Source organism: Aethalodelphis obliquidens, unplaced genomic scaffold, assembly GCF_003676395.1.
Source record: "Aethalodelphis obliquidens isolate GAN/ISIS:26980383/991018 unplaced genomic scaffold, ASM367639v1 scaffold17, whole genome shotgun sequence".
Lineage (NCBI taxonomy): Eukaryota > Metazoa > Chordata > Mammalia > Artiodactyla > Delphinidae > Aethalodelphis > Aethalodelphis obliquidens.
Window position 1 is genome coordinate 25,237,769 of NW_020837961.1, and position 15,221 is coordinate 25,252,989.

The 15,221-nt window shown below is 38.6% G+C and overlaps 1 protein-coding gene across 1 annotated transcript in view; it reads right to left on the bottom strand.

Moving 5' to 3' along the window:
• Nucleotides 1-219: 219 nt before the first annotated feature.
• Nucleotides 220-15,221, bottom strand: part of TTC29 (tetratricopeptide repeat domain 29) — a 257,575-nt gene continuing 242,573 nt past the window's right edge. Inside the window, exons 11-12 of the mRNA XM_027117120.1 lie at nucleotides 2,161-2,230; nucleotides 220-1,610 (exon numbers count right to left, since the gene is read on the bottom strand). Of these exons, the coding sequence (XP_026972921.1) occupies nucleotides 1,607-1,610; nucleotides 2,161-2,230 (74 nt within the window). The 3' untranslated portion in view covers nucleotides 220-1,606. The remainder of the gene's footprint in view (nucleotides 1,611-2,160; nucleotides 2,231-15,221) is intronic.

Genomic DNA, 15,221 nt, shown 5'->3' on the forward strand with positions numbered 1-15,221 from the left:
TGGATTCCCCTAGACCTGCAAATCTCTAGAAATCATACACATAATTATTTCAGCTATGTCCTCTCATTTTGTAAGTCACATTAGGGGAGGGGCCTAAGACTAAAGGATTTTCATAGTGTTTTAAAATTGGTATGGATACATTATATACTATCAGCTAAAAGTATCATAAAATATACTTTTACACAGTGTAATGTTGTAATAAGAAATATATATGTGGTCTTCCTCTCTGGTTTCTGGCACAGAACTCCTAATATTATACAATAAATTAATATTTGCTTTTTGTCCCTGGTACCTTAAGCAGCTCTGGAGAGATGAATAAAGGCAAAAGGAGCATGTTTTGTCATTAATAACAAGAACTTTTCAACCACAACTTGGTTTATTTTAATAAAGTGACTTTTTGGAAAGCCCATAAAATGAGGGGCTAGTGGTCAAGGGAGTCAACCATGTGACTAGAGGGTTGAAACTTTCCACCCTATGTCCTGACCTCTGGGGAGAGAGGCTGGAGGTTGAGTTAATCACTAATTGTCAATGATTTAACCAATCATATCTAGGTAATAAAGCCTCCATAAAAAACAACTGAAAGGATTTGGGGAGCATCTATGTTGGTGAATGAACTGAGGTGCTCAGAGGGAGCTACACCCTGGGAGGGCATGGAAGCTCTGTTCCCCTTATCCCATGCCTTGCCCTATACTTCTATTTTTCTGTTCACCTATATCTTTTATTATACTCTTTATAATAAACAGGCAAGTGTAAGTATCTTCTTCCCTGAGTTCTGTGAGTTGTTATAGCAAATTATTGAAGCTGAGAAGGGAGTTGTGGGAATCCTCAGTTTGTAGCCAACTCAGCCAGAAGTACAGGTGACAAGCTGGGATTTGCAATTGGCCTATGAAGTGGGGGACAGTCTTACGGACCTGATCCCTTAATCTGTGGTCTGTGCCAACTCCTGGCAGTTAGTGTCAGAATTAAGTTAAATTGTAAGACACCCAGTCAGTGTCTGCTGAGAACTGGAGTGGAAAAACTCACACATTTGGTGGCAGAAGTGGGGCAAATAGAGGAAACAGAGTTTTCCTTTACCTGGGTGAAGCAGACTGTTTTGAGCAGTACTTATCAGTATGATAGTCTCTATTTGTTATAATCCTTTTACATATGTTGAAAAGGTTCCCAGGAATTTTAGTAAATCTTTTCCTACCTTTATTCAGCATAAACTTCCTTAAGCTTAAAAGAATTTTCTCATTAGACACAACCAAATTTTGATTCTATAATAGCATTATTTCTATTGCTTCTCAGCCTTTTGGCTAAGATTTAGTATAATAGCACTATTTCTGGTAGAATAATGGATAAAAGGAAAATTTTACAGTTTAGCTTATGGATAATTATTGATATTTCTAAGCATTTGGGATATATTTAATTTTCATGGATTTAGATGTTTTAAATTTGTAGTAGCAAATTATAATACAAAATCCAATGAAAATATAGTCATAGTTTTATTATAACTGTATTATTTGTAACATACTCATATTACAGGTATTGAAGACTGAAGTGACATGATAAATTACTTCCTGATTTATTGTTGAGTCAAAAGTTGGTTTAAGTCTAATTTTTTTGATTATCTGCAAATCTGAAATAAAATAAATTATAAAATTAAATTTTATATTGGACTAAAAAGCAAAAAATAAATAAAAAGCCCAAAAAAACCTTGCTTTTAAGATATTTCAATTGGCCTTGAATAACATGGTTTTGAACTGTGGGAGTCTACTTACATGCAGACTTTTTTCAATAGTAAATACTACAGTACTATACAATCAGTGGCTGGTTGAATCTGCATTTGCAGATTCAAATATGTATACGGAGGGCTTAATATAGGTTATATGCATATTTTTGACTGTGGGGAGGGTTGGCATCCCTAACCTCCATGTTGTTCAAGGGTCGACTGGATTTTGTATTCTGTAATTTTTAGACATAGCTTAAAAGTACTTAACCTTATGTATTATTTAAAAGTACCTCTATGATTTCTTTCTTTTTTTTTTTTTAACCAGTGTTTCAGTATTAGCTTATCAAGTGTTAGACGAAGTTACTTTTTTGTGTTTGGAGAATTACATTATACTTAGTATCTTGCATAATGTCGATACTTAATAGAAAGTTTAACTAGATTTATCATACCCACTGAGGTCCTCTTCTGAAAACTCTGAGGTTTGATATAAACTTTCCATTGTGGATCTTCTAGACTCTCCTAAAATAAAAAGATGTATACATTTAATGTCTTATCACAAATAGAATTTACAGTTCTTTTGAGTTTGAACGTGGGAATCTCTTTTCAGGGGTCTCTACCCTTATCACCTGTATGACAAAAGTTTATGTATAACTTGTATCACCAGTGCAGATTATATCGGTCAAAGATGGCCACAATGATATCTCCCACTCTACACGTTCCTCAAAAGTATGTTCTTGCCACTTCCCCTTCAAGAGGTGGAATCCAATTGCCCTCCTCTTGAAACTGGGCTAGGCATAGTACTATTTTGTAATCAATAGAATGTGGAGGAAGTGACTGCATGACTTCCAAACCTAGATAAGAAAAGGCTGTGCTGCTTCCACCTGGTTCTCTTAGGATATTTGCCAGTCGCCATATAAGAACTCTTACCACCCTGAGATTGTCATCCTGGTGAGACCATGTACAGATGCTCCAGTTGACAGTCCCAGCTGAGCCCAGCCTTCTAGCTATCCTGCCAAAGCTCCACTATGTGAGTAAAACTTTTTTGGATCCTTCAGATCAACCCATCTGTCAGTTGAGTATTATCATTGGGTAACCTAAATGGATGTCTAGCCAAGCCAGGTTCGAATTCCTAACCCACAGAATTCTTGTGATATATGAAATGGCAAATGGAACAGCCACTGTTTGGGGATAAGATGACTTGTTAAAGCAAAACTCTGAAGGACAATTAGAGAGCAATATAAAGTAACCAAATAATCAAATATGATATGGGAAATTTAGACATAAACAGAAATATTAATTTATTACTTAACTTTCATATCTGCCCTTCTACTTTTTTTTAACATTTTTATTGAAGTGTAATTGCTTTATAATGGTGTGTTAGTTTCTGCTTTATAACAAAGTGAATCAGCTGTACATATACATATATCCCCATATCTCCTCCCTCTTTTATCTCCCTCCCACTCTCCCTATCCCACCCCTCTAGGTGGTCACAAAGCACTGAGCTGATCTCCCTGTGCTATGTGGCTGCTTCCCGCTAGCTATCTATTTTACATTTGGTAGTATATATAAGTTCATGCCACTCTCACACTTCATCCCAGGGTTACCCTTCCTCCTCCCCATGTCCTAAAGTCGATTCTGTACATCTGCATCTTTCTTCTGGTCCTGCTCCTAGGTTCTTCATGACCACTTTTTTTATTTAGATTCCATATATATGTGTTAGCATTTGGTATTTGTTTTTCTCTTTCTGACTTACTGTACTCTGTATGACAGACTCTAAGTCCATCCACCTCATTACAAATAACTCAATTTCATTTCTTTTTATGGCTGAGTAATATTCCATTGTATATATGGGCCACATCTTCTTTATCCATTCATCTATCGATGGACATTGAGGTTGCTTCCATGTCCTGCCTATTGTAAATAGAGCTGCAATGACAATTTGGTACATGAGTGTCTTTGAATTATGGTTTTCTCAGGGAATATGCCCAGTAGTGGGATTGCTGGGTCATATGGTAGTTCTATTTTTAGTTTTCTAAGGACCCTCCATAAAGTTCTCCATAGTGGCTGTATCAATTTACACTACCACCAAGAGTGTAAGAGGGTTCCCTTTTCTCCACACCCACTCCAGCATTTATTGTTTGTAGATTTTTTGAAGATGGCCATTCTGACCTGTGTGAGGTGCTACCTCATTGTAGTTTTGATTTGCATTTCTCTAATGATTAGTGATGTTGAGCAATCTTTCATGTGTTTGTTGGCAATCTGTATATCTTCTTTGGAGAAATGTCTATTTAGGTCTTCTGCCCAGTTTTGGATTGGGTTTTTTGTTTTTTAGATATTGAGCTGCTGTGCTGCTTGTAAATTTTGGAGATTAATGTTTTGTCAGTTGCTTCATTTGAAAATATTTTCTCCCATTCTGAGGGTTGTCTTTTTGTCTTGTTTATGTTTTCCTTTGCTGTGCAAAAGCTTTTGTTTCATTGTGTCCCATGTGTCTATTTTTATTTTTACTTCCATTTCTCTAGGAGGTGGGTCAAAAAGAATCTTGCTGTGATTTATATCATAGAGAGTTCTACCTGTGTTTTCCTTTAAGAGTTTTCTAATGTCTGGCCTAACATTTAGGTCTTTAATCCATTTTCAGTTTATTTTTGTGTATAGTGTTAGGGAGTGTTCTAATGTCATTCTTTTACATGTAGCTGTCCAGTTTTCCCAGAACCACTTATTGAAGAGGCTGTCTTTTCTCCATTGTATATTCTTGCCTCTTTTGTCAAAAATAAGGTGACCACATGTGTGTGGGTTTATCTCTGGGCTTTCTATCCTGTTCCATTGATCTACATTTCTGTTTTTATGCCAGGACCATACAGTCTTGATTACTGTAGTTTTGTAGTATAGTCTGAAGTCAGGGAGCCTGATTCCTCCAGCTCTGTTTTGGTTTCTCAAGATTGGTTTAGTTATTGAGGGTCTTTTGTGTTTCCATACAAATTGTGAAATTTTCTGTTCTAGTTCTGTGGAAAATGCCATCGGTAATTTGACAGGGATTGCATGGAATCTGTAGATTGCTTGGGTAGAATAGTCATTTTCACAATGTTGATTCTTCCAATCCAAGAACATAGTATATCTCTCCAGCTGTTTGTATCATCTTTAATTTCTTTCATCAGCGTCTTATAGTTCTTTGCATAAAGGTCTTTTGTCTCCTTAGGTAGGTTTATTCCTAGGAATTTTATTCTTTTTGTTGCAGTGGTAAATGGGAGTGTTTCCTTAACTTCTCTTTCAGATATTGCATCATTAGTGCATAGGAATGCAAGAGATTTCTGTGCATTAATTTTGTATCCTGCTACTTTACCAAACTCATTGATTAGCTCTAGTAATTTTTTGGTAGCATCTTTAGGATTCTCTACATATAGGATCATGTCATCTGCAAACAGTGACAGTTTTATTTCCTTTCTGATTTCGATTCCTAGTTTTTCTTTTTCTTCTCTGATTGCTGTGGCTAAAACTTCCAAAACTATGTTGAATAATAGCGGTGAGAGTGGGCAACCATGTCTTGTTCCTGATCTTAGTGGAAATGGTTTCAGTTTTCCACCATTGAGAATGATGTTGGCTGTGGGTCTGTCGTATATGGCCTTTATTATGTTGAGGTAAGTTCCTTCTATGCCTACTTTCTGGAGGGTTTTTATCACAAATGAGTGTTGAATTTTGTCAAAAGCGTTTTCTGAATCCATTAAGATGATCATATGGTTTTTATGCTTCAGTGTGTTAATATGGTGTATCACATTGATTGATTTGCATATATTGAAGAATCCTTGAATTCCTGGGATAAACCCCACTTGACCATGGTGTATGATCCTTGTAATGTGCTGTTGGATTCTGTTTGCTAGTATTTTGTTGAGGATTTTTGCATGTAAGTTCATCACAGATATTGCCCTGTACTTTTCTTTCTTTGTGACATCTTTGTCTGGTTTTGGTATCAGGGTGATGGTGGTCTTATAGAATGAGTTTGGTAGTGTTCCTAGGTCAGCTCTATTTTGGAAGAGTTTGAGAAGGATAGGTGTTAGCTCTTCTCAAATGTTTGATAGAATTCGCCAGTGAGGCTGTCTGGTCCTGGGCTTTTGGTTTTTGGAAGATTTTTAATCACAGTCTCAATTTCAGTGCTTCTGATTGGTCTTTTCATATTTTCTATTTCTTCCTGGTTCAGTCTTGGAAGGTTGTGCTTTTCTAAGAATTTGTCCATTTCTTCCAGGTGGTCCATTTTATTGACATACAGTTGCTTGTAGTAATCTGTCATGATCCTTTGTATGTCTGCAGTGTCAGCTGTTACTTCTCCTTTTTCGTTTCTAATTCTCTTGATTTGAGCCCTCTCCCTTCTTTTCTTTATGAATCTGGCTAATGGTTTATCTATTTTGTTTATCTTCTCAGAGAACCACCTTCTAGTTTTATTGATCTTTGCTATTGTTTCCTTCATTTCTTTTTCATTTATTTCTGATCTGATATTTATGATTTCTTTCCTTCTGCTAACTTTGGGGTTTTTGTTCTTCTTTCTCTAATTACTTTAGGTGTAAGGTTAGGTTGTTTATTTGAGATGTTTCTTGCTTCTTGAGGTAGGATTTTATTGCTATAAACTTCCCTCTTAGAACTGCTTTTGCTGCATCCAATAGATTTTGTGTCATCGTGTTTTCATTGTCATTTGTTTATAGGTCTTTTTGATTTCCTCTTTGATTTCTTCAGGAATCTCTTGATTATTAAGTAGTGTATGGTTTAGCATCCATGTGTTTGTATTTTTTCCAGATTTTTTCCTGTTGTTGATATCTAGTGTCACAGTGTTGTGATCAGAAAAGATACTTGATACAATTTCAATTTTCTTAAATATACCAAGGCTTGATTTGTGACCCAAGATATGATCTATCCTGGACAATGTTCCATGAGCACTTGAGAAGAAAGTGTGTTCTGTTGTTTTTAGATGGAATGTCTTCCAAATATCAATTAATTCCATCTTGTTTAACATGTCATTTAAAGTTTGTGTTTCCACATTTATTTTCATTTTGAATGATCTGTCCATTGGTGAAAGTGGGGTGTTAAAGTCCCCTACTACTATTGTGTTACTGTCTATTTCCCCTTTTATGGCTGTTAGCACTTACCTTATGTATTCAGGTGCTCCTATGTTGGGTGCATAAATATTTACAATTGTTATATCTTCCTCTTGGATTGATCCCTTGATCATTATGTAGTGTCCTTCATTATCTCTTGAAATAGTCTTTAAAGTCTATTTTGCCTGATACAAGAATTGCTACTCCAGGTTTCTTTTGATTTCCATTTGCATGGAATATATTTTTCCATCCTCTCACTTTCAGTCTGTTTGTGTCCCTAGGTCTGAAGTGGGTCTCCTGTAGAGAGCATACATACAGGTCTTGTTTCTGTATCCATTCAAGCCAGTCTATGTCTTTTGGTTGGAGGATTTAATCCATTTACATTTAAGGTAATTATCAATATGTGTGTGCCTATTACAATTTTCTTCATTGTTTTGGGTTTGTTATTGTAGAACTTTTCCTTCTCTTGTGATTCCTGCCTAGAGAAGTTCCTTTAGTTTGTCGTAAAGCTGGTTTGGTGGTGCTGAATTCTCTTAGCTTTTGCTTGTCTGTAAAAGTTTTAATTTTTCTCTCAAATCTGAATGTGATCCTTGCTGGGTAGAGTAATCTTGGTTTTAGGTTTTTCTCCTTCATCTCTTTAAATATATCCTGCCACTGCCTTCTGGCTTGCAGAGTTTCTGCTGAAAGATCAGCTGTTAACCTTATGGGGATTCCCTTATGTATTATTTGTTTTTTAACCCTTGCTGCTTTTAATATTTGTTTTTTGCATTTAATTTTTTTTTTGTTTTTTTGCGGTACGTGGCCCTCTCACTGTTGTGGCCTCTCCCATTGCAGAGCATACGCTCCAGACACGCAGGCTCAGTGGCCATGGCTCACGGGCCTAGCCACTCTGCAGCATGTGGGATCCTCCTGGACCCGGGCACGAACCCATGTCCCTTGTGTCGGCAGGCAGACTCTCAACCACTCCACCACCAGGGAAGCCCTGCATTTAATTTTTGATAGTTTGATTAATATATGTCTTGGTGTGTTTCTCCTTGGATTTATCCTGTATGGGACTCTTTGCGCTACCTGGACTTGATTGACTATTTCTTTTCCCATATTAGGGAAGTTTTCAAGTCTAATCTCTTCAAATATTTTCTCAGTCCCTTTCTTTTCCTCTTCTTCTTCTGGGACCCCTATAATGTGAATGTTGGTGTGTTTAATGTTGTCCCAGAAGTCTCTGAGACTGTCCTCCATTCTTTTCATTCTTTTTTCTTTATTGTGCTTTGCAGTAGTTATTTCCACTATTTTATCTTCCAGGTCACGTGTCCGTTTTTCTGACTCAGTTATTCTGTTATTGATTCCTTCTAGAGAATTTTTAATTTCATTTATTCTGTTGTTCAACATTGTTTGCTCTTTAGTTCTTCTAGGTCCTTGTTAAACATTTCTTGTACTTTCTCCATTCTCTTTCCAAGATTTTGGAGCACCTTTACTGTCATTACTCTGAATTCTTTTTCAGGTAGACTGACTACTCTTCATTTGTTTGTTCTGGTGGATTTTTATCTTGCTCCTTCATGTGCTGTGTGTTTCTTTGTCTTCTCATTTTGCTTAATTTACTGTGTTTGGGGTCTCCTTTATGCAGGCTGAAGGTTTGTATTTCCCATTGTTTTTGGTGTCTGCTCCCAGTGACTAAGGTTGTTTCAGTGGGTTGTGTAGGCTTCCTGGTGGATAGGACTAGTGCCTTCATTCTGGTTGATGAGACTGGATCTTGTCTTTCTGGTGGGTAGGACCACGTCTGGTGGTGTGTTTTGGGGTGTCTGTGAACTTATTATGATTTTAGGCAGTCTCTCTGCTAATGGGTGGGGTTGTGTTCCTGTCTTGCTAGTTGTTTGGCATAGGGTGTCCAGCACTGTAGCTTGCTGGTCGTTGAGTGGAGCTGGGTCTTAGCTTTGAGATGGAGATCTCTGGGAGCACTTTTGCCGTTTGATGTTATGTGGAGCTGGGAGGTCTCTGGTGGACCCATTTCCTGACCTCAGCGCTCCCACCTCAGAGGCACAGGCCTGACATCAGCCGGAGCACCAAGACCCTGTCAGCCACATGGCTCAGAAGAAAAGGGAGAAAAAAGAAAGAAAGGAAAAATAAAATAAAAGATATTAAAATAAAAAATAATTATTAAAAATTAAAAAAAATTAAAATTAATTTTAAAAAGAAAAAAAGGAAAGAGAGAAAGAAGAGAGCAACTAAACCAAAAAACAAATCCAGCAATGATAACAAGCACTAAAAAGTATACTAAAAAAAACACAAAACTATCCAAAAAAAAAAAAAAAGGACAGACAGAATCCTAGGACTAATGGTAATAGCAAAGCTATACAGACAAAATCACACACAGAAGCATATACATACACACTCAGAAAAAGAGAAAAAGGAAAAAAATATATTTATCGTTGTTCCCAAAGTCCACCACCTCAATTTTGGGATGATTCGTTGTCTACTCAGGTACTCCACTAATGCAGGGTACATTGAGTTGATTGTGGAGATTTTATCCGCTGCTCCTGAGGCTGCTGGGAGAGATTTCCCTTTGTCTTCTTTGTTTGCACAGCTCCTGGGGTTCAACTTTGGATTTGGCCCTGCCTCTGCATGTAGGTGACCTGAGGGCGTCTGTTCTTTGCTCAGACAGGACGGGGTTAAAGGAGCAGCTGATTAGGGGGCTCTGGCTCACTCAGGTTGGGGGGAGGGAGGGGTACAGAATGCGGGGAGAGCCTGCTGTGGCAGAGGTCTGCATGCCATTGCAACAGTCTGAGGCATGGCATGTGTTCTCCCGGGGCAGTTTTCCCTGGATCATGGGACCCTGGCAGTGGCGGGCTGCACAGGCTCCCGGGAGGGGAGGTGTGGATAGTGACCTGTGCTCGCACACAGGATTCTTGGTGGCTGCAACAGCAGCCTTAGCATCTCATGCCCATCTCTAGGGCCCACACTGATACCCGTGGCTAGCGCCAGTCTCTGGAGCTTGTTTAGGTGGTGTTCCGAATCCCCTCTCCTCGCGCACCATGCAACAATGGTCTCTTGCCTCTTAGGCAGTTCCAGACTTTTTCCCAGACTCCCTCCCAGCTAGCTGTGGTGCACTATCCCCTTTCAGGCTGTGTTCACACAGCCAACCCCAGTCCTCTTCCTGGGATCCGACCTCTGAAGCCTGAGCCTCAGCTCCCAGACCTCACCCCTCCGGCAGGTGAGCAAACAAGCCTCTCAGGCTGGTGAGAGCTGGTTGGTAACGATCCTCTGTGTGGGCATCTCTCCACTTTGCCCTCTGCACCCCTGTTGCTGCACTCTCCTCTGTGGCTCTGAAGCTTCCCCCCCCCGCCACCCCCCATCTCCACCAGTGAAGGGGCTTCCTAGTGTGTGGAAACTTTTCTTCCTTCACAGCTCTCTCCCAGTGGTGCAGGTCCCATCCCTGTTTTATCTTTTGCCCTACCCAGGTACGTGGGGGAGTTTCTTGCCTTTTGGGAGGTCTGAGGTCTTCTGCCAGCATTCAGTAGGTGTTCTGTAAGAGTTGTTCCACGTGTAGATGTATTTCTGATGTATTTGTGGGGAGGAAGGTGATCTCCACATCTTCCTCTTCCGCCATCTTGAAGGTCTCCTACCCTTCTACTTTTGACTTGAATGCACTTATCTAATAAGATGCTCTTTATCCTTGCTTATAACAGGCCTCAGTGTCCAGGTCCCCTTTCATTTCCTGCATTCTACTTTTCATAAAGTTCTGCATATTTCATATTTTGTCCTCATATCCCACGTACCACAACTCCTGAAACATTTCCACTATATTCTCACTTTATTTTCTGAAATTCCTTCTACTTTCTTGCTCTGACAGAATCTTGGCTGTCCTCTGAGGATACTGCTAGCCCAGAAGCCCTTCTTGTTTTTCTTTTCATCAGTCCTCTTACCATGGTACTTGGAGATGGGCAGGTGTCCTCCTCCTTATTGTTCTCTTTCAGCGTATTTGCCCTCCCTTCTTCCCTTGCTAAAACTCACATCATCAGTTTATATAATCAACTATTGCTGTGATCTGCCTGCAACTGGATTGTTCTCAGTTCATTTCATCATTGGCTCATTGTCAATTTCCCACTACTTTCTTAATTTAGCAATTTAAATGTATGTTTAGAAGATTCTTTCACCCTGGGTCTCAATTCCTTGAGCTCTGTTCTTTTAGATCTTGTCCTTTACCTTACCATAGCCATTAATTCCATGCTTATTCTCAGACTTTTTCATTACCTGTAATTGCAAGCCCCCCTCAAACTCAGTTTTCTGCATTCAACTAGTAGACTGCCAGCTTTTATTTTTTCTGGATCACTCCCTCTATTACCCCACCACTAGCAATTCTTCAACCCCACTGGGACTTCCAATTCTACTATCTTTTCATTGTTCCTCCCTGTTTGGATTTCTTCTTTCCCTTCTTTGTACCATTTAAACTCCATGGTCATTCACCCTCTTGCATATAGGCTGACTTCCTTACCCTTTTTTTCTCACTTTGTTATATTCGCTTGACAAAACTATAATCCCAGTTAAATCCAACTCTCTTCCTATTCCTCTTCCACAGTGTAAGGCTCTGTGTGGCTGGAAAAACATACAAGTGGGTCTCACTTTAAATTCATGGTCACCGACATTAGGGGGAACTCAATACTTTCAGGCCATCCTATTAAATGTTCCTAGTCCATTCATTCTTCCACTTTCCTAGATGACATTTACTCTTTCTTCCATTTTCTCAAACCTCCAACTCTCTATATTCATTATCATTCTCAGCTGATGATTTATTTTCCAGTTTCATAGAGGAAATATAACATAGTAGGAAAAAGCTTCCACAAGCTGTGTCAAGAGTTACTTACTTGTTTCTGTTCTATATGCTTCATGTCTCCCATACTCCCATCTAAGGTCAACCCCTCCAGGTCTTCACTAGATCTCATCCTCTCTTGCCTACACAAGACACAGCTCTAGTAATTCCTTCTGTCTTTCACTTATCAGTTTTTTTGCACTCTACTAAATCTTTCCAATCAACATATACATATTTTGTTGAAGACACATGAGTAAGTTCTCATCAATGAATGTGGACAGAATGATACATACTGCTTCTGGGCCTGAGCATTAGGCATTGGGCATTCATTTCTCCTTAAACTTCCCATTTTCCTCAATCTTGAACATGGAAATTTATGATTCAGTTTCAACCATGCAGACAATAACAACATCCAAGTTAATGGTTCTCAACTGGGATGATTTTGCTCCACAGGGCAGATTTGGAAATATCTGGAGATATTTTTGTCATCAAAACTGGTCGGTGGCAGTGCTACTGGCATCTAGTGGGTAGAGACCAGGAATGCTGCTTAATATCCTACAGTGCTCATGACAGCCATTCCCCACCCTTCTCTCCAACAAAAAAAATCATCCAGCTCAAAATTTTTATAGTGCTATATTGAGAAACCCTGCCCTGGGGGATGGTGAAACAATAAGACAGAAGGTCATGGTCCCCTGAATGCCTGTGGGACTACCTTGTAAATGTAGACAGCTCACTTCAGGATTAAGGAAGAAACAAACTTCTATATTCTTAAGCTACTGTACTTTTGGGACTCTTTGTAATAGTAGCTTAGCCTTTACTTTAACTGATATATTCCATCACCTTTTGAAGTAAAGAACTACGCTGGGCTTCTCAGTTTAATATTTTGATTGCACCGCAATACAGAGAACCATCCTGACATACTAATGCCTGTTTTATACTATCTAATGTCTTAAACTCAGCATTCTCTTTGGTTTGGCAGGATGTAACAATATTTTTTAAATTGAAGAAATTGTTCCTGGATCTTCCAAGTTTGAAATTATGCCTGGTTGGTCTCAAATAATTGTTTAGCATTCATTCCTCAGATGCTCAGCAAAGGTGATTTTTATTGTGGAACAGTTTTCATGTAGATTCTCTGAGAAGAATAGCTACATCTGCAGCTACTCTTTTACTCAACTTGGGCCACGATTGCTAGTTTAAAAAAAAGACATTGATACTTGCTGAGTTAGGAAACCTTAGCAAAGGTTAATTTATACAGGGGAACATTTGAAGTTATCATTCAGGTTTTCTGAGACTTCTGTTCATTTGCAACAAGGTGAGCATCATGGGATTGTTGACTCTTGGTTCCATCTTGGAAAAGCACTCATTTTGATTCCTAATCTAGGTTTCCTGTTGTGGGTCTGTTCTTAGGGTATGATTTGAGATGTTTGATCTTCAAGGAAGCTGGAAGATTAGGACCCATATCACTCCAGCAAGGGAGACCAGAACCAGTGCGAAGCTGAGAGTTTGGTATTTGCTTACACCGCCTACCATTTCAATAGAAATAGGCACTTCCCTGTTGCTAATAGTAAAGACTCTCAAAGGGTAGATTCCCCCAAGTGGGCAACAAAAGGATCTCAGTTTACCACATTTTAGGCTACCTTGTACCAAAGAGCAATAGAATAAGTCAACGATGCTGAATTGCAATAAACCTACAAACCCATTCCTTTACTTGAAAACAATGGCATATAATTTTCATATAATACAGTACTACATATAAATGAGATTTTAAAAAATGTTATCTATAGGGGAGTATAAGTTGAAATGGGAGAGATGCTACCTGGTAGTTTTGTGACTGAAAAGGTGAATGAATTTTTATCATTTCGTCATGCAAAACATTTTTAGTGGCCTTACTAGAAAAAGGTAAATAATAACTCATACATAAAGGTTGTGTCAGAGTTTATAGACTAGACCCCTGGTAATGGATTCAACCTTTCCACAACAAATCAAAAGTATTGTTGTATGCTCACATGAATATACAACAGTCATTACCTTAAATTTAAAACTCACTATAAGCAGCAAACACGTAGAGCAGGATATGAAGGATGTATTGTATCAGTGTGGTCTGCAGAGAATTTCTTCAAAAGGTTTTTGCTTTGTTGAAATATGTGTTGCAGTTCAAAGCTAAAGGGATTACTTCTGAATAGTCATCATAGGGTTGATTACGTTTGTATATTATATTTAGCTGGACCCTGCAGGCTATTATTCCATTAGGTCTGCCGGTCCTGCTATTGTCACAAAGTTGATCACCTAATGTTAAAAGACTGTGCTTTCTGTTGACCTTATCAAAATGTCTCAAAAGCCTTTGTTAACAAATAAAATTCAGGTTGTGTTTCATGAAAATGATTAAGAATACCATGTATGAAAACTGCTCGTATCTTATGGGTGATCTTAGCATTACGCCATTATTAGTGAGGAGATTATATTTTGCTTTAGTATTACAGCACAATTCAATTTTAGTAGAAATAGTTCTTTTTCATGCTCATAGTAGACAGTCTCAGAGACTGCTTTCCAAAAAACGGACAGAAGTCGCTTCCCCTCTCCCATGTATTCAAATCACATAAAATTAACACCATGGAAGTAAGTCCAGTATATCAATATTAATACAGTGCTATATCTACAATGGCCTATTACAATGTGGTTTTAGAAGGTAACTGTACTGGGGAGAACAGAGTATATACACTGAAAATTTGTCATTCATACTTGATAATCAGAAAATCACTTTAAATAAATAAATTAAAATTTAACTGCTTATCTTCTAGACAGTGTTATGTAGTTTCATTCATTTAATCACAACAGTTGGAAAATTTTAAAGAAACGTTGAATATATATTCTTATAAGTCCCGAGTCCAATTGCCAATATAAGGCATATTTTGATAACCTTGACTTTTAACCTATGTCATTAGGAATTAATGACAAAGTAACAAAATGAAAGTATATTTTTGATAAAGATATTGACAGGGATGGTTTTATTATTTCAAATAGCCTGTATAAAATTTTCACTAGAATCACAAAAGCTGTTCTTTGGGAACAAAGATGATTTTGAAGCTATCTCAATTGAACAGCTCGTCTTTGAATTATGTTCCCAGAAGTAGGATCGGCACAGACTCCCGTGTCCTTTTTGGCATGGTCTTCCTTGTAACTGATGGTGTGTAAAATGGCTGGTCAGGGATATAGCCTGTGAGCCTGGAGCACAGCCAGATACACATTATGGCCTCATTGGCACTGTTCTCTCATCAACTGAACTTTTTAGCAAGTGGAAGTTTCCTAATATTTCTTGTACTTGCTTGCCTTTAGCCACCCCACTTGTTACAATAGAGAAGGCCTTGCGTATCAGTCAGGAGGAAGCAGACGGCACATTCAACTGGGATTTTGAAGAGATGTTAATGAGGGGCTATTAAGAGATGAGGGCAGGGCTAGAATGACAAGAGATCCTGAGGCACCCAGTGACTGCCAGTGGAGGGATGCTATCCCATTATCTTCCCCAGGCTGAAGGTAAAGGGGGACAGGATGGTGTTATTGGACCCTGAGTGAGGGATGGAAGTTTAGAACAGTGCTCACCCAACTGAACCTAGAAGCAGCGGTTGTAGTGTCA